General features: G+C 37.7%; 1 protein-coding gene across 1 annotated transcript in view; it reads left to right on the top strand.

The window, feature by feature from the left end:
- LOC150099093 (EF-hand domain-containing family member B-like) overlaps positions 1–20,183 on the top strand; it is a 41,497-nt gene that overhangs the window by 7,497 nt on the left and 13,817 nt on the right. The window contains exon 2 of the mRNA XM_090405463.1: positions 5,188–5,375. Coding sequence (XP_090261589.1) covers positions 5,188–5,375 — 188 coding nt within the window. The remainder of the gene's footprint in view (positions 1–5,187; positions 5,376–20,183) is intronic.

Raw genomic sequence — 20,183 nt, 5'->3', positions numbered from 1 at the left:
CAGCAATGGTAAGTTGTATACCACGAGTGAAGAAGAGGACACAATTTGGAGTAAAGTGGATGACAAACAATATTAAACAGGAATTGCATGCGAAAAAGAGGCTATGGAAGAGATATAAGGAGACAGGTGAAGAGAAGATGCATGAAGAATATAAGACACTGGCCAGAAGAGTGACTAGTGTGATAAGGAAAGCGAAACTGGAATATGAGAGGAGATTGGCCCTAAGATCCAAAGAAAATCCTAGGGAATTTTTTAGCCATGTGGCCAGTAGGATGAGAAATGACTGTGGAAGAATGATATTGTGGGATAAAAATGGGAATAGAGTGACTCATGCAGAGGACATAGTGGAATTGTTCAATGAACACTTTATTGGAGTATTTCATCCTGGAGGAGTCGGTTTTAATTCTAGAGAGATAGGGCTGGTTCGAGGTTTAGAGGTACAGGAGGAGAGTGTGTTTCAGATACTGAGTACTCTGGATGTCAGTAAAGCTGTGGGACTGGATGGTATTTCACCACGAGTTTTGAGAGAATGTGCCAGGGAACTGATCGTGCTTTTAACCTGGCTTTTCAATAAATGTCTGGCTTCGGCAAAGGTGCCCAGGGAATGGAAGGGAGGTAAGATAGTGCCATTGCATAAGGGTGGTAACAGACTGGAAGTGTCTAATTATAGGCCAGTCTGTGTGTCATCAGTAGTTGTTAAGATCTTGGAGAAAGTAGTGAGGGACCGTATACAGCATTGGGCAGATGAGGGTAATGTTATCTGTGAGAGTCAACATGGATTTGTGAAAGGGCGCTCTTGTTTTAGCAATATGCTAGCCTTTTATAATAAAGTTACAAGAACATTAGATGAGGGAAAGGCATATACTGCAATTTTCTTAGACTTAGCGAAGGCATTTGACAGGGTGCCACATGTTAAGTTGATATTTAAGTTGCAGCACATGGGAAAATCCAGACTTGTGAATTATATATATATATCGTATATAAATATATGTATATTAAAATGTTGAAAAAACTTCAAAAATTGTTTTATTTGCATTAATAAATGCACAGTTTATGCAACAATACCTCTTATAATATACTATACTTTTTTTGCTGAAATTATTTTCCTTCTAGCAAGCCCCCAGACATGTCTCCACTTTATTCACAAGGCAAGAGTCCAAATTAACATGTTTATACTAAGGGTTAACTCGTGCTTGGCCTAGGAGGTCAGTAATTGACATACGAGTATATTTGTAGTTGTCTTGTGAGGCTCATACCAACTACAAGTATACTCGTAGTTGGCAGTGAACGTGTTAACCTTATACAAATCATAAATTTGCCCAGCTATCGAATACTGTTCTCACATTTGGAGTGGGGCTCCTAAAAGCTCCCTCAAAATGCTTGACTCAATACAGAAGAGAGCAATTAGTCTGATAAATGATCCATCTCTTACCAACTCAAATCCCCCTACTTTCACATAGATGTTTAGTCTCTGTAATTTGTATATTCTGTAAATATTTTCATGGAAAATGTTCATCTGAAAGAGCATCAATAATTTTCCCACTCTGTACCATGCCTATTAGAACACATACAGCCACCGCCCAACATCCTTTCACAGTACATCTTGAAATGCACAGAACAGTTTCTTTTCCCTCCTCTCTCATCTCTGCTACTACAGTACTGTGGAACAGTCTTCCCCCGATGTATTTCGTAAGGAATACAATATACAGGCTTTTAAATCAAATGTCAACAAGTTTCTCCTTTCCCATCCCACTACCCATATATGGTACTAAAGTACTATAGGTTGAGCCAACCTCTCATTATGGGCCCAACATATATATATATAAAAAAAAAGACAGAGAAGTTCCCGAGAAACAAAATCAAATGCATCTTAATGGAGAAAGAATTGAGGAAGTCGGCCGAATTCGAGTGCACGAGTTCCATTATTAATGTGAAGAATTGTTGTTCAGAAGACATCATCAGAAGAAGATTAGGAATGGCTAAAACAACAGTCAGAGACCTGTCTCTAAAATCTGAAAGAGTATGAATCTATCTTCACAGAAACAAAGTTGAGGATTCTGGAGGCAGTTGCTTTTCCAACAGCAACTTGTGGATGTAAAACTTGGAACCTAAAGAAGTCTAATAGGAAAAGGATAGCTGCTTTTGAGATGTAGCGTTACAGAAGGATGTTGAGGGGTATGGTATACTGAAATGCGGACAAACAAATGGGTGCCAGAAAAGAATAGCAGAACTTTAAGGTTAATTAAAGATATGGATAGTAAAAAGCTGAAATATATTAGACTCATTGAAAGAAAGGACGGAGGACTTCTCAAAACAGTAATAGAAGGTAAAGCTCCTGGAAAAAGAGAAAGGGATAGACTGTCAATAAGATGGATGGATGGATGGTATGTTTAAAGTGACTGATCTTCAGTGAGTTGAAGTTTCCAGAAGGGCAAACAGAACCACCTGGCAAAGGACTGGTGTGACGTATCAGTGAGGAATGGAGTGACCATACAGCATCTGATGTCCAGTGAATAGATGGATGAATAACAGTGTACCAGGGATGGATCCTTGGAATACATCACTGGTCATCCTAATTTTTTGCAGACTTACATCCCCATATACCACTTTTTGATATCTGTCATTCAGGCATCCTCTTATCCAAACTAGTAATTTATAAACCCATATCTCTGATAATGATGCTTTAGCAAAGTCAAAAGTATCATAATGTATCCATTCCCCTTGTCTAACTCAGCCGTGATATTATAAAATGTGAGCAACTTTAAGGTTAATTAAAAATATGGATAGTAGAAAGCTGAAATATTTTAGACCCATTGAAAGAAAGGCAGGAGGATTCCTCAAAACAGTAATAGAAGGTAAAGTTCCTGGAAAAAGAGGAAGGGATAGACATATGTGAGCAACTTGGTATACCCATGCTGTTCACTTCAAAGTATACATTCTCTATCAGCCTATTTCTGTATGCAAGTTATTACCAAATTTTCCCAAATCCTCACCATCACTCCAGATATACTAATAGGTCGATAGGATAAATTGGTCTTTATCATGCTTGTGCAATGGGATTTTCATACATTCTTTTCATTCCTCTGGAATCTTCCCTATGTTGAGACTGAAATTTTACAGCCAGTTCAGTTGAACACTGTGTTAGCATCTGCACTGATATCCTGTCATTTCCTGTTGCTGAATTCATATTCAGTTCATGGAATAGCTCTAGTGCCTCCTCCTCCTCATACATACGAGTTTCTTCATTCGTTGTAGCAGTAGCATTGAGCTCTATGTTAAGAATGCCGGGTTGATAGTTTTTAGTAAAATGGACACTGATCACTTGAACCATCTCGTGTGTCTGCCACCCACATATCATCTGCATTAACGACAGTTATTCTTTCACCTTCATTCTTTCTTTTACTTGTAACGTAACAATAGAATGCTTTTGGTTTTCTTTAACTTGCAGAGCCAGCTTCCTTTTGTGCCGAAACTTAGCTTTCCTTACGACAGCTGTAACTCTTCTACTATGTGCCTTATAATTTTCATAACTGACACCATTCTTGTGTTTATGATATTCCTTCCACATCGCCTTTTTTTCCCCTTAGAAATCTCTTGCTTAATAAAATGGAATATATCCATTTCACTCCCATCCTGTTTATTCTTTGAACTCTAGGGACACATTCCAATATTGCATCGTTGATGTAGTTTGTAAATACTTCTCATGTGCTGTTGACATCCTTCCCATCCAGTAACTGATATCATGGGGTGGAACCTAGTATTCTCCTCAGTTGGTCATAATTGCCGGCCTGGTTGGCCGAGTGATTAACATATCTGCTCTCCAGCCAAAAGGCTGCAGATTTGAATCCCACCATGGGCACGGATGTTTGTGATTGTCTGTGAAAATACTAGTGATGATGATTAGCGGTAGATGGTGTTGTTGTAGATGAAGGTAGTTGCAGTTAGTAGAGTGGTGGAGACGGAGAGTTGTAGAGCTGGTGCCTTCCCTTGATGAGTCTTTGGACTCCCTGGAGGTGTTAGATAATAATAATTTCCAGCTTTGAAGTTTGTCATATAACCTTTTCTAAATGGAATATCTATACACTTAGCCAATTCCCAGATCGGTATAACATGATCATTGTACCTAACCAGAGGCCAAACAGTCGCATATTTTTCTGAAACTCCCTCTGACGCTATAATCAGGTCTAATAGTCTGATGTCCTTCTGTCACATGCTGCTTAAGTAGTTGTAATGCCGTGTTGAACAAACTCAGCTTCAACTTTTCATGAGATTTCACTGCTACCCAAATAGTGTTTGGATAGTTAAAAAAAACTCAGAACTCAATTATCTTTGCAACCCATTTTTTTATAGTCATTGGCCACAACCCTGATAAAATGGATAAAATTATGCATGTTGAACACTTGACATACACAGGATACCAACAAAATCATTTCCATCCTGTTCTTAAAGTTCTCATTAAATATAATCTGCATGATACTCTCAAATAGCACTTCCAGCTAGCAAGCTTCATTCATTCCCAAAAGGATTAGCCTCATCGTCTTATATATCCTGGAATATATGAAGTACTGCGTTAAAGAGTAAAAGCGTATCTATGCTCTGAATACTCTTTTATGCAAGATAACTGTGGTACATAGAAATCTCTATCAATACAAGAGACTATTTTTAGAATCAACATCAGCCCTGAAACACTTTGCCTTATACTCAATAAGTATAGGTACATTAATTTGTTAAAGATGTGGTTGGGCTTTTTGTGACTTCGTTTAGCTTGATTTCTCTAAATTAACTCATTTTTATCTAGCCCCTAGAAGGGAGGTTAGGCACCTTAATAGAACATTAGTTCTTTTTTTGGTACAGTTTGTGTTGTTTCCACAATAATTTGAGTGCAATGAATTTTATCACAGTTGTAATCTGTGTTCTGAAGATGCTAGTTTGAAATCCAGCAAAATATTAGTGACTAAGTAAATTATCTGTTTTGTTTCTCTGATGTTATTTATGGATGATCACTTTCTCTAGTTGTGGCCAAGTTTCATATCTCTTTCTGTTTATGATTGTTATAAAGAACAAATTCACTAGAATAATGCTCAATCATAACAAAGTTTCAGTAATCTAGATTTATATTAAGGTAGCATGAGAGACTCTTAATGATGATTGTTATAAATGTTTTAAGCAGAAGTATTTTTAATTTAGATATAGAAAAAAGGCCTGCTGGATTACCAACAATTCGTATAGACAGAAAATTGCCTCAATTAAAGAGCTTGAATGATGTAAAAACCTATGGAGATATTCCTAGTATTAGTAGTCTAATACAACCAAATTTGTTTTCTGACTATATGGTTTATGAGGAAGACTTAATGGCACCTCGTACAAAGCAAGATGTAAGTGCATATCTTTTGCTCATTTAATTTAAATTTTTATTCCAAATTATATATAATTGTAATTATTTCTTTTCATTAACAAAAATTTTTTTTTTTTTTTTTTTGGGGGGGGGGAATCAGAAGAGACCGAAGATGTTCTTCTGAGGATAGCCAAATAGAATGTATATGATTACACTGTCTTGGGCTAAGGCTCAGAATTGGTAGTAGAGGTTCAGTAGTGGTGGAGATGGAGAGTTGTACAGTGGGTGTCCTCCCTCAATGAGTCTTCGGATTCCTTGGAGGTGTCACGAATAATAATAATAATAGTAAAGTCTAAAATGCTGATGAAACTGGTATTTTGGCCACCATGGAGAATGTTGAACTTTGAAGAAGTATGCAGCAACCAAATCCTCTTCCTGCATATTATTAGCCCTGGATCCAGTCAATACGCATTAGACAGTTGACCTTGAAGAAATTATCTAGGAATGAGCTAATGTTGAAAACAGTGGGATGAAAAAAGGTCACTCCTCAGAAAAAAAGGTCAAAGTTCTGAAAGACATCACTGGGTGGTAAATAAGTTGAAATGTCTGTTTGAATACAACCACTTTGTTTATTAGAAGCTTGAAGTGGCCAGAAATCTTAATGAATTCCAGAGCAAAGTCCCACTTCCTTTCTCCCCATTTCTTTCAGAATTGTAAGACATTATGGAGTGAAAGTTATTCTGCTGACTGGCTGCTGGATAATATACTGGAGTGAACCTAATGGGTAACACTTTGAGAGGCTTCCAAGCCAGCTAGCAAATAATCTTATTGCCACTGTTCTGCTAGGTATGCCTGAAGGGAGTCCAGTTAGTGGTGTGTGGAAGGAGCATCCTAAGCCACACGTTGCAGAAAGGTTGGGTGAAATTCTCTCTGTTTATCACTTTTGTAAGAAATCCATAATACTTTTGTAAGAATATTCCATGTCTAATTTCAACTCAACTTAAAACTATGAAAAGTCAGCCAGAGAGAAATAGATTATATATAGATTAAATAGAATAAAAGCATTTCCCAAAGTCTTCCAGATTCACTTTACAAATGCATATGTGGTCTTTGTTTTAGCCTCATCATCATCTGTTCAGTGGACATCCATAGATGCCACATGGCTACTCCAATGCTTGGTGATTTGCCACACTAATTCTCGCTATGTAGTCCTGTTGTATGCTTTTCTGGAGGCTTTAATTCTGAAGTCAATCACTCCACACACCATCTATCTCATTGACAGTCTACCTCTTCCTACTTTTCAGCAACTTTACCTTTTCTTACTATTTTGAGAAGTCCTTTCAATGTGTCCAAAATATTTTAACTTTCTTCTGTCAATATCCTTAATGATCCTTAAAATTTTATTGATCTTTTTTAACACCCATCTATTTTTATGCCTTTCAGTATATGATATCCTCAACAACCTTCTGTAACACCACATCTCAAAAACAGCCATCCTTTTCTTATTTGACTTCTTTAGGTTCTAAATCTCACATCCATAAGTTGCTATCTATTTTTTCCATCTATTTGGTGCCTTATTGCTGTCAAGCTGCTTAACTGCTCTTTCAGCTTCATGCCTAAGTGAAGGAGGTTGCAAAATTGAAATTTTTGTGGTGAGAGGGCTCCTCCAAATTTTCTTTATCCACTCTGTTGTACAGTTCTTCACAGTATTCTTTCATCTGTTTCAGCCCTCAACAAGGTTAATTTTTATCTCTAGTCTGCAATACCATACCTACTTTTCTTAAGAGAAAAGTACCAAATTTCAGCTTCTATAAGCAATCCTCACCTCAGTTTTCCTAATTACATTCTCATTGACTCTTTTCATCTCCAAAGGTGGTATTTTGTGCATATGTTCGCTCTGATATACAGATTCATTTGTTGACTCTGTCACTCTGGCGATGCTCCTCTAATCATTGTGAACTTTTTTAGTTTATTTTCTTTAAACGTTGATTTTCTCCATTCAAGCTTTCCTAACAGTCTTTCCTTTTCCCAATTGCACAAGCAAAGATGCTGTGACATTTGCTATCATCGATGATCTTACACACCGTTCATATACCTACTAAAATAACAAGTTAACCCTAACCACTTTCCAAACACTTTAGATCTCTTCTTCAACACTGATCCTTCTAAGTTCATTGTAGATGTCTGTCCTCTAGGTAATTCAGACCGCAGTCTAGAGGAAATATCTTCTTCCATTCCATGCAGCAACACAATCATTATTGTCTGACAGTGTAAAAATGCTAAATGGGATGATCTTCATGGTTTCTGTATAGCATTTCATTGGTTGGATTATTGTTTTCATTCTTGTGATCTCAATATTTTCATTAAACATATCACAGAAATAATTCCTCCATTTCACTTTAATTCTTATTTGTTATTTAAGCCTTGGTTCTTCAAGAAGTGTGCCAAGGCTGCATATCAAAAGAACTGGACATATCTTTAATGGAAATTTCCATCTTTCTTTTCTCTTTAGACTAGTGTCCAAAATAACTTTAAGCATACTGTCAACACATTAAAAGGACTAATTGTGGGAAACTTGCATCTTGTTCAAATAGCAATCATACTTTCTGGTCTTTTGCTACAGCTGTTTGCCATGAATCTTCTCCAGCTATGCTGCTCCCTCTTTTACACTTGGATGGTTCCATTGCACTGTTATTCACAGGAAAAGCTATTTTCTTAGCTTCTTACTTTTCCCTCTATCATAGTTGATCTTGGCAGTTGCCTTCCTGTCATTCCAAACACATAACATTTAGTTCCTCCTTTGATTTTAAACCAGAAAGTGATCAGAAGAATCTTATCCAAACTGGATACCAAAATGTTTCCAGGTCTGTTCTGATAGCATTTCTCTAGTTTTACTGGATGTTTATGTTCCAAGAGTTAATTTGTGTTCTATGTTGCACCCCCTGTACCACTAATATCGATCCTTCTGTTTGAAAAATAGCCCATATTCCACCCATTCTTATGAAGGGCATTAAATCTTTCTGATCTGCTTACTCTCTTTTACTTACACTCATTTTGTTTCTTTATAAAGTAATAGAAAAATATTCATAATTGTCTTCTATGCAACTCTGAATCATCTCAACATAATGATCATCAGTATGGATTTCACAATAATTGATCAACAGGGATGTCATTCACCTTTAATCGGTTGCTGTGGAAAACTTTGTTGAATTTCAAGTAGTTGCTCTCTTGATATTTCTGAGGCATTTGATTGGATTTGGACCATATGATGGCAGCTTAAGTAAGCTGCCAACATATGGTCTGTTTAGTGTTTTTTGGCCAGTTTCTCTCTTACTCCCTATAAATTTATTCAGCTAGCACATCACCACACCAGCTTAACTTATTTTTTTGTCTGTTTCTATATTTCATCATTATGATATATTGAATAGTCTTAAGTATAGGATATTATGATAATAGTGTGTGAAAAAGTTACTCACTTCTGTGAGTAACTTTTTCACACAGTATTCCTCCTTTTATTTGGAGGAAACAACAGTTTTCCTCCAAATTAATTTATTATCTGTCTGGGCTGCAGTATTAGTAGATCTTATATTTTGGTCTTGGGGTGCTTAAGGGTCAAAGCTATATAACTGAGAGGAGACCTCCACATAGCCTTTAAAGGAATGTAAAGAACCGACCAGGCTTCTTACCTAATGTCCAGTCCTCATCTTCTCGTGGTGCACCCTGTTTGGTATCTACCTGGATACTGAATGAACGAGGATGGGCTGGCAATTTCGGATTTAGCCGACCAAATTGTATTCTTATTGGCTTAAACCAATATACAAAATGATGGTACAACATGACAAAATTTCATGCTGGCTGGGATGTCGCCCGGTTAAACAAGGCCCCTGTTGTTTTCGCCAGGGAACCAGGGCGAACAGCAAAAGGTCAGCTACTGGAACAAATCTGAAATCACACCCCCAACTCAACATCAACAGAGTTAAAGATCGAAATTATCAGCATAAGAAGCCTGAAAGGCAAAGAAATGGAGCTCGCTGAGGAATTAGATAAGTACCAGATCGACATAATAGGGGTGACTGAAAAACAAAAAAGACAAAAACTGGTGAGATCTTTCTGAGCAATAAATACAAAATGATATATTCAGGCAATGAAAATCAAGGAAAAGAAGGAGTAGCCATAGTATTCAACACTAAACATGAGGCTAATCTTCTTGAATGGAAGGCAGTGTCAAGTAGAGTGATGTGGGCAAATATAAGAATGGGGAACTGGACAATGAGACTTATTTGTGCCTATAGTCCCACAGAAGGTTCTACTAAGGTAGAAGTGGAGGAATTTTTTGATGCTTTAGAAAAAACAACTGACACAATGAAAAAGGAAAAATTGGTCCTTGTTGGGGATCTAAATAGCAGAGTAGGAAATGATTGTCAGACATACAAAAATATTTTGGGAAAATTTGGAGAAAAGAGCAAAGCTAATAATAATGACAAATACCTGTTGGATTTCTGCTCGGGACATTGACTGGTTATTACTAACATCATGTTCCAACATAAAAATGTGCACAAATTCACATGGAGAGAAGCGGCAAGGAATAAGAAAAGTCTCATTGACTATGTTATTGTTGATAGTGATGTTTTCTCCCTGGTGCATGACACCAGAGTGTATAAAGGATTTGAAATTGTAGTGATCACTATTTAGTCTTGAGCAGGATAAAATTGAATTTCATACTGAAAAGAATGACATGTAAGAAAGTCTTAAAGCAAATAAAAGTTGAGCAGCTCTCAGATGTGAACAGTAGACTCAAATACACAAAGATTATTGAAGAAAAAAATTAAAGAATTTGAGAACAGCAACCAAACCTTGGAGATTCAGTGGCAAGCCTTGAGGAAAACACTGATTGATTCAGCCAGAGAGGCATGTGGCGAGGTTGTTGAGGATAGAAAAATAAGAACTCCATGGTGGACACAGGAAGTTAAAGAAGCAGTGAAGGAAAAGAAGAAAGCATATCAAAAGTTCCTGGCAAATAAGTCAGCTTGTTTTCTTAGAGAATACAGAGACAAATGTATGAAAGCTAAATACTGTGGAAAACTAACTAAACAAAAGTCATGGGAGGACTTTGGCAAGAACATAGAAATGAAATATCAAGAAGGTGGTAAGATATTCTGGAGGTTGTTGAAGAAGCTTAGAAATGGAGGAAAGAGTGCTGTAAAAGGAGTTAGAAGTGATAAAGGTGACATGAAAACGGGAGAAAAAGATATCCTTGAAGTATGGAATAATTACTTCGAAAAATTGCTAAATGAAACAAGCAGTGATAGCACAGTGGTAAAAAAAAACACTCTACAGGCATACAGTCAGGAATAATATCCATACTTGAAGTAGAAAAAGCCATCAAAGGCTTGAAATGTGGAAAGGCAGCAGGAGTAGAAGATATTCGACCAGAAATGATGAAGTATGGTGGTATAAAAGTCTTACAGTGGCTGCAACTGCATAGTTCAGAAATCCTGGAAAGAGGGACGAATTCCCGCTGATTGGAGTAAAGCTCTCATAGTACCCATATATAAAAAGGGAAATAAAACTGAATGTGAGAATTACAGAGGTATTTCCTTACTGAGTGTTCCTGGCAAGATTTATGCAAGTATACTTGAGAAACAGTTGAGAAGAATTGTGGAAGAAAAACTTGGTGAAGAACTTGCTGGATTCAGGCCAAATAGAGGCTGTCAGGATCAGAGCTTCACTTTACGACAAATAGTTGAGAAATCATGGGAATATAACAAAGATCTGTATTTAAGTTTTGTCGATCTGGAAAAGGCATATGACAAGGTGCCGAGAGAGAAGCTATTCAATACGCTACAGTTATATGGTGTCAATGGGGCATTATATCAAGCAATGTGTGTGTCCCAGGGAGGATGATAGCAGGGGTGGCCTCTTGTGGGAATGGATTCTTGGGAGAAGGGAGACAATGTCAGGTAACACTGAGCCCAGTGGAGTCCAGAAGGGATAATGCTGGGTATAGAAACAATGGCATTTATATGTTGTATACTAATGCCAGGAGTATCCGGAATAGGGGAGAGGAATTGGTGGCGCAGATAGCATCAGCCCGGCCAAAAATTATTGCGATCACTGAGACGTTGTTGACAGAAGGGGATATAACAACAGGAATAGAAGTCGCTGGGTATAGCATTTTTCGTCAGGATAGGAGGGGAAAGCGTGGTGGTGGGGTACTGCTTATGATAAGTGATGACCTATGTCCTCTAAGAGTGGAGAATTTGGAAGGAAGTGAGACAAATGATTTTGAGAGCGTATGGTGTGAGGTAGAGGTAGGCAAGACAGGATATTTAGTGGGGTGTTGCTACAGACCCAGGAGCACAGAGGATGGGGACCAGGAGATGTTTAGACAGCTAAGTTTGGCAAGTGCAAGAAGAATGATTGTTATGGGAGATTTTAACTTCAGTAGTATAAATTGGAGAGAGGAAGATGCATGTAGCAATAGGGGAATGGAATTTCTAGAATTCTTGAGGGACAAATGTCTTAGGCAACATGTAACAGAGGGAACAAGAGGTTCAAAAATTTTGGATTTGGTTATAGCATCAGAAGAGTTGATAATAACTGACTTGACGTCTCTCCCACCAGTTGGAGAGAGTGACCATATGGTGTTGACTTGGAAAATGAATAGACATGCACGAGTATCAAAGAGATGGGAACTTATGTGGAATTATAATGCAGGTGATTATAATAGTCTTAGACGTCAACTTCGGGAAGTTTCATGGAGGGAGGAATTGGAAGGCCAGGATATCACCAGTGCGTGGGAAATTGTGAAAGAATATTTGTTATCAGCAATGGTAAGTTGTATACCACGAGTGAAGAAGAGGACGCAATTTGGAGTAAAGTGGATGACAAACAATATTAAACAGGAATTGCATGCGAAAAAGAGGCTATGGAAGAGATATAAGGAGATAGGTGAAGAGATGCATGAGGAATATAAGACACAGGCCAGAAGAGTGACTAGTGTGGTAAGGAAAGCGAAACTGGAATATGAGAGGAGATTGGCCCTAAGATGCAAAGAAAATCCTAGGGAATTTTTTAGCTATGTGGCCAGTAGGAGGAGAAATGACTGTGGAAGAATGATATTGTGGGATAAAAATGGGAATAGAGTGACTGATGCAGAGGACATAGTGGAATTGTTCAATGAACACTTTATTGGAGTATTTCATCCTAGAGGAGTCAGTTTTAATGCTAGAGGGATAGGACTGGTACGAGGTCTGGAGGTACAGGAGGAGAGTGTGTTTCAGATACTGAGTAATCTGGATGTCAGTAAAGCTGTGGGACTGGATGGTATTTCGCCACGAGTTTTGAGAGAATGTGCTAGGGAATTGACAGTACCTTTAATGTGGCTTTTCAATGCAAGTCTGGCTTTGGCAAAGGTGCCCAGGGAATGGAAGGAAGGTAAGATAGTGCAATTGCATAAGGGTGGTAACAGACTGGAAGTGTCTAATTATAGGCCAGTCTGTGTGTCATCAGTAGTTGTTAAGATCTTGGAGAAAGTAGTGAGGGACCGTGTACAGCATTGGGCAGATGAGGGTAATGTTATCTGTGAGAATCAACATGGATTTGTGAAAGGACGCTCTTGTTTTAGCAATATGCTAGCCTTTTTTAATAAAGTTACACTGAACATTAGATGAGGGAAAGGCATATACTGCAATTTTCTTAGACTTGGCGAAGGCATTTGACAGGGTCCACATGATAAGCTGATATTTAAGTTGCAGCACATGGGTCTGGATGTCAGATTGGTCAACTGGATTCAGGATTGGCTGTCTGATAGGTATCAGAGAGTTGTGTATGGTGGAGCAGTTTCCAGGAGGCAGAGGGTTACAAGTGGGGTCCCACAGGGCTCAGTACTAGGACCTATATTGTTTAACCTTTATATCAATGACATAGTCAGTGGATTGCAGGGGGATATTCAGTTGTTTGCAGATGATGCGAAGCTGGGAAGGATTATTAGTAATAGTGCAGATGTGGTAGCCCTGCAAGAGGATTTAAATAAGCTAGATAGATGGGCAAATGAATGGGGGTGTCAGTTTAATGCAGCAAAATGTAAGGTCTTGAGGTTTGGGAAACATCGATGGGATGCTGCATACTCTATAGGAGGAGTTATACTGGAGGAAATAGGGGAGACAAGAGATCTGGGGTTGATGATTGATAGAAACCAGAAATTCAGGTGACATATTGCAAAGGTGGTGAAGGTAACACAGAGGATTGCTGCAATAATGAGAAGGACACTGACCTGCAGAGATAAAACAGTTATTATTCCATTGTATACGACCCTGATCAGACCACACTTGGACTACTGTTCTCAGATTTGGTCCCCAGGATTTGAAGGGGATAAATTAACAGTGGAAAGGATACAAAGACGGATGACAAAGATGGTTTCAGGACTGTACAAGGATAGTTATGAGGATCGACTGAGAGAATGTGGACTGCAGAGTTTGGTGGATAGAAGAAGGAGAGGTGATATGATTGAGACTTTTAAACTGTTGAGAGGTGGTTACAGGGTTGACACTGGGGAGTTCTTTCGCTTGGTTGATCAGCGGGAAGGAGTGATGACAAGAGGCCATCCCTGGAAGTTACGAAAGGAAACTGTGAGCAAGAGGGTAAGGAGTGGTTTCTTTGTGTGGAGGGTGGTTGAGCTGTGGAATGCATTGCCTGATGGAGTGGTGGGAGCGAGAACGGTCAGTGAGTTTAAAGAGTGGTATGATAGACTTTGTGTTTCTCAGGGGGGAGACCTCCCCTCAGTGAGTCTTGACAGACTTTATGTCTTAGGAAGGACCTCCCTCGATGAGTCTTTTGACTCCTTGGAGGCCTGAATAATAATAATAATAATAATAATAATAATACTTAGTCTTTATTTGAGTTGTAAGTCAGCAATTAGAATTGAAGGAAGTACAAGGAGATGGTTTAATGTTAAATCTGGTGTGAGACAAGGATGTACATTATCTCCTCTGTTATTCATTATGTATATGGATCACATTATGAAGAAAAGTGGTATTAAACATGGTATCAAAATTGGAGATTAATGTCAGCTCCTTTCTTTATGCGGATGATGTTATACTTCTAAATAAATCTGCTACAAGTCTGCAAGATTCTCTGACTAAATTGAATAGCTGTTGTAATAGATATGATATGAAGATCAACAATAAAAATACAAAGACAATGAAAATAGGCAGAATCACTGAAAATGTCAACTGCATTGTGAACGGAGAACCTGTGGAACAAGTAAAACATTTCATCTACTTTGGCACGATTTTTACTGAACATGGTAAATTAAATATGGAAATAGACAATAGAATCAACAAGCTGGTATGGTAGGAAGTCAGTTGAATAAATTCATATGGAATAAGAGAGAAATTAGTTGGAACACTAAATTAGCTGTATACAAGACAGTGTTCAAACCAATTTTAACCTATGGATCTGAGAGCTGGGTCAGAAGTAAAACACTTGACCAAAGACCAGAGACCGCAGATATGAGAGTCCTGAGAAAGATTAGAGACGTGAACAGATGGCATCAATGGCAATATCATATTAAAAACTAAGATATTAGGAAAGAACTTGGCATTGTCAGCATCCAGGAATGCGTTAGCAGAGCTAATCTCAGGTGGTATGGTCACTTAAACAGAATGGGTGAAGAAAGATTAGTAAAACAAGTGTTCTCTGCCAGGTTGGCAGGAAAACGACCCAGAGGAAGACCAAGATATAGGTGGATTGATACGGTACAAAGTGCCTTAGACGATAGAAATATAAGATCTGATGATGTTAGAGTCTTGACAAGTAACAGACTGATTTGGAGGAAAATTTTAGATAGGAAGTTAATAATAATGTAATTGTTTCATGTAGTACTATCATATTCTATACATCCCTTGAGGGTACATGGCAGGAAATTGATGATGATGATGATGACTTTTTTTTTTTTTTTTTGATAAGTTGCAGGCTGTGGTAGCTGTTTAGAAATACTACAATGGGCTGTTCTGGAGGATGGAATAAATGAAGAAGAAAAGCAAGTTCAGCATGTTTTTGCAGTTACACAGTAAAGGAGTGATAGGCAGCTGCTGCTCTTGTATTAACAGGTGCAACAGAAATTTGAGGAATGGTGGTTGCTATTTCATTGGAGCAATGACCATTGAAGCACTTGCAGAATAGCCAAAGCTGAAACACTGCATCTGTGAGATAGAAGTTGAAGTGAATCTGTAAGAGAGGGATTTTCTATGAACCAAATGCTCTCCTCTAGACAGTGTGTCAAGAATTTTTACAGAAGTTTTAGGTACTCTATACTAAACATGTGAGCAGTATTCTAAGCATGGGCTGATTTAGTATTTGTATACTGTTAAGAGTTGGTTGGGTTAAAACATCATCTTGAATGAAAGAGAACAACTAGTTGTTACTGAGATGTGGTTGTTCCAGGAGAGGCTGGAGGTGAATGTTAGTCCAGTTATAAATATCTGATCTTGTCAGTGATTTAGTGTCAGACCGTGAAGAAAACACTCATTGATTCAGCAGAAAGGCTTGTGAGGTTGTCTGCAAAGATACCAAAAATGAGTACTATATGGTAGGCACAGAAAGATAAAGTGACAGCAAAGGAAGAACAATAAAGCATATCAAAAGTAACTCGCAAATAAGTCAGGTTGCGCTCTGAGTGAAATAAGAAAGCAATGTACTGTGTAAAACTAACTAAACAAAAGTCAAGGGAAGGACTTTGGTGAGACTTTAGAAAATAAATATCACGAATGTGGAAAAATATTCTGGAGGCTAGAGGAAAAGCTTAGAAATGGAGTAAAGAACAGAAAGGAACAAAAGATGATAAAGGTGATAAGAAAACTATAGATAAAGATATTCTAGATGTCTGGAGTAATTAATAACTTGGAAAGATTGCTAAATGAAACAAACAGTGACAGAAAATACTCAACAGGAATGCAATCAGGAATACATATCAATACTTGATGGTAAAAAAGATACTAGAAAATGCCATCAAAACCTGAAGTGGAAGGGCAGCTGTAATAGGTGATATTCAACAGAAATGCTGAAATCGGAGTGTAAAAGTTTTATAGTGGCTACTGTATCATTCAGAAGGTCAAATTCCAGATGATGGGAGTAGAACCTCTCACAGTACCCATCTATAAAATGGAAAATAAAACTGGATGTGAGAAACACTGAAGAATTTCCCTACTGATTGTTCCTGATAAGGTTTATACAAGCATACTTGAGAAAAGGATAAGAAAAACTGTAGAAGGAAAGCTTGGAAAAGGACAAGCTGGGTTCATACCAAACAAGTTGTCAGGATCAGATTTTCACTTTAAGATAAATAGTTGAGATATCATGGGAACATAACAGTTATCTAAATTGTATACATCTGGAAAACAGCACATGATAAGGTATACCAAGAGAAAAGCTTTTCAAATCATTATGCTTATATGGTGTGAATTGGACATTCTATCGAGAAATACATAGTCTAATATCTGAGTTGGAATGTCAGCAGTTAGAATTGAAGGGATACAGGAGGATGGTTTAATGTTTAATCAGTGTGAGAGAAGGGTGCATATTATCTCCACTGTTATTCATCATCTATATGGATCACATTATGAAGAAAAGTGCATTAAATCTGATATTAAAATTGGAGATCTTAATCTTAGCTGTTTGTTTTATGCAGATGATGTAATACTTCTAAATAGGTCAAATACATATTTGCAGGATTCCCTAAATAAATAAAATAACTGTTGTAATAAATTTGTTATGAAAATCAGTAATAAAAAGGCAAAAATATGAAAATAGGCAGGAACATTAGCATCAATGGTAAAATCATATTTAAAAAATATGTTAGTAAAGTAAATCTTAGCTGGTATGATCTCTTAAACAAAATGGGATAGCAAAAGAAGCATTCTTTGCTGAGATGGCAGGAAAAAGATTCAGAGGAAGAACAATATCAAGGTGGACTGATACAGTCAAAACATCTCTTAAAAGACCAAAATATCATCATCATCAAATTAGTGCCATGTACCTTCAAGGGGTGTACAGGATATGATAGTACTACATGAAAAATTTACATCATTACTAACTTCCAAATCTCCAAGGTCTGATTCCTGTTCTCAAACTCTTTCATTTTTTCTTCAATAATCTTTGTGTATTTTAGTCTACAGTTCACATCTGAGAGCTGCTCAACTTTTATTCGCTTTAAAACTTTCTTACATGTTATTCTTTTCCATATGAAATTCAATTTTATCCTGCTCAAGACTAAATAGTGATCACTTCCAATTTCAAATCCTATGTACACTCTGGTGTCCTGCACCAGGGAGAAAACATCACTATCAACAATAACATAGTCAATGAGACTTTTCTTATTCCTTGCCTCTTCTCTCCATGTGAATTTGTGCACATTTTTATGTTGGAACATGGTGTTAGTAATAACCAGTCCATGTCCTGAGCAGAAATCCAACAGATATTTGCCATTATTATTAGCTTTGCTCTTTTCTCCAAATTTTCCCAACATATTTTTGTATGTCTGATAATCATTTCCTACTCTGCTATTTAGATCCCCAACAAGGACCAACTTTTCCTTTTTCTTTGTGTCAGTTGCTTTTTCTAAAGCCTCAAAAAATTCCTCCACTTCTACCTTAGTAGAACCTTCTGTGGGACCATAGGCACAAATAAGTCTCATTGTCCAATTCCCCATTCTGATATTTGCCCACATTACTCTACTTGAGACTGCCTGCCATTCAAGAAGATTAGCCTCGTATTTTGTGTTGAATACTATGGCTTCACCTTCTTTTCCTTGATTGTCATTGCCTGAATATAACATTTTGTACTTATTGCTCAGAAAGATCTCACCAGTTTTTGTCTTTTTTGTTTCAGTCACCCCTATTATGTCGATCTGGTACTTATCTAATTCCTCAGCTAGCTCCATTTCTTTGCCATTCAGGCTTCTTATATTGATAGTACCGATCTTTAACTCTGGTGATGTTGAGTTGAGGTGTGTTTTAGGGTTTGTTCCAGTAGCTGACTTTTAGCTGTTTGCCCTGGTTCCCTGACGAAAACAACGGGGACCTTGTTTAACCGGGCGACGCCCCAGCCAGCATGAAATTTTGTCATGTTGTACCATCATTTTTTATTTTGGTTTAACCAATAAGAATCCAATTTGGTCGGCTAAATCCCAAATTGCCAGCCCATCCTCGTTCGTTCAGTTTCAAAGTAGATACCCAACAGGGTGCACCACGAGAAGGTGAGGATTGGACATTAGGTCAGAAGCCCTGGTCGGTTCTCCGCATTCCTTTAAAGGCTATGTGGAGGTCTCCTCTCAGTTATACAGTTTTGACCCTTAAGTACCCCCAAAAAAAAAGTCAAACTTCTGAATCTTCACCTGCACTCCATACACAGCACTGATACGCTTATAGATCCTTAGACTTCTCATGTATGTGATCAATATATATATATATATATATATATATATGGCTAGATGGCCTCGCCTACTCCCTATATACGAGAATAAAAAGGCATTAGCTGATTCGGTCTGGGTTGTGGCCCCTTGCCTTTAATACAAAACATCATACATCTCCTCCAGGAGATGTGCTTTGCATTAAGGGTAAATATTAAGATTAGTGATCAGAGCTTATTCTACTTTTACCAAGAGTTGCCTTGGTCTTGCACTACTTTGAGGGTCAGCTAGACTTCCAACACGTGCAGGCGCAAACTTGACTTGTTTGTCTGTTTGCTTACTTGGAAAATGGAGTAAAACCAGATTTAAAATAGCTTGGTATTTTTAACATATGTGTGTGTGTGTGTGTGTGTGTGTGTGTGTGTGTGTGTGTGTGTATATATATATATATATATATATACAGTCGATTCCGTTTAATTGGGGCAGCCACTTTTTTGGGCCAAATCTCAAAGAACGGAAACCAAACCAACATATTAATATATAATTTAAACACTTAATTGCTCTAAATTTTCAGCTACGGACAGTAGCTGAAAAGGAATTTAGCAATTTTTGATATATTTTATGGATTTTTTGAAAATATGGCGACACCATGTACACTAATATTTGGCAACACTAGCATGATGCGAATCAGCTATCTTTCGTCCTGCATCTGGCAAGTATGCGTCTGCTTAAGAATCTACCCTTACTATATACTGTACCTAGTGATATTGATTTATTGTGTCAATTTTATTTAAAATTTTTAAATCTTTGCCAAGATGCCAAGAAATGATTTTACACTTTCAAGTAAAATTGCTTTGCTGGATAAAATTAAAAGCCAGCCATTAAATACAAGCCATCGTAGACGTGCTGATATAACTGGTGTACCAAAATCTGCCACAGCACGTCTCCTACAACAAGAAAATCAACTGAATGAGGAGTGGACATTACAGAACGAAATTCCAGGAACATCCAAAAGAAAGCATGATGGAAAGGATCCAGAAGTCGAAGAAGCATTAGATCAATGGTTTTCTATAGTTAGCAGGCGAGGCATGAATATCAGAGGCCCAGTGTTGAAGGCGAAGTCAGAGGAGATCGCTAAAAAGCTGGACCACAACGATTTTAAAGCAACTGCTGGTTGGTTGTCTTGACGGAAAACAAGGCACAATATCAAATTTAAAAAAGCGCATGGCGAAAAGGGCAGTGCCGACAATGTAAGTGCTGAACAATGGCAAAATACTAAAATCTTTACTTTTTTAGAGAATTTCTGTTCAGATGTTATTTACAACGCTGATGAAACCAGCCTCTATTATTGTGCTACGCCAGACAGCTCCCTGTGTTATAAGCACATTGCACTGTCAGGGTATAAAAGGGCAATGGACCGCATTACTGTGTTATGCTGTG

This window comes from Typopeltis vanoorti, chromosome 15 (assembly GCF_054136105.1).
Source record: "Typopeltis vanoorti isolate ZY-2024b chromosome 15, IOZ_Tvanoo_1.0, whole genome shotgun sequence".
NCBI classification, from domain to species: Eukaryota; Metazoa; Arthropoda; class Arachnida; order Uropygi; family Thelyphonidae; genus Typopeltis; species Typopeltis vanoorti.
The sequence above is the reverse complement of the archived record's forward strand: the minus strand, read 5'-3'. Positions and strand labels throughout refer to the sequence as shown.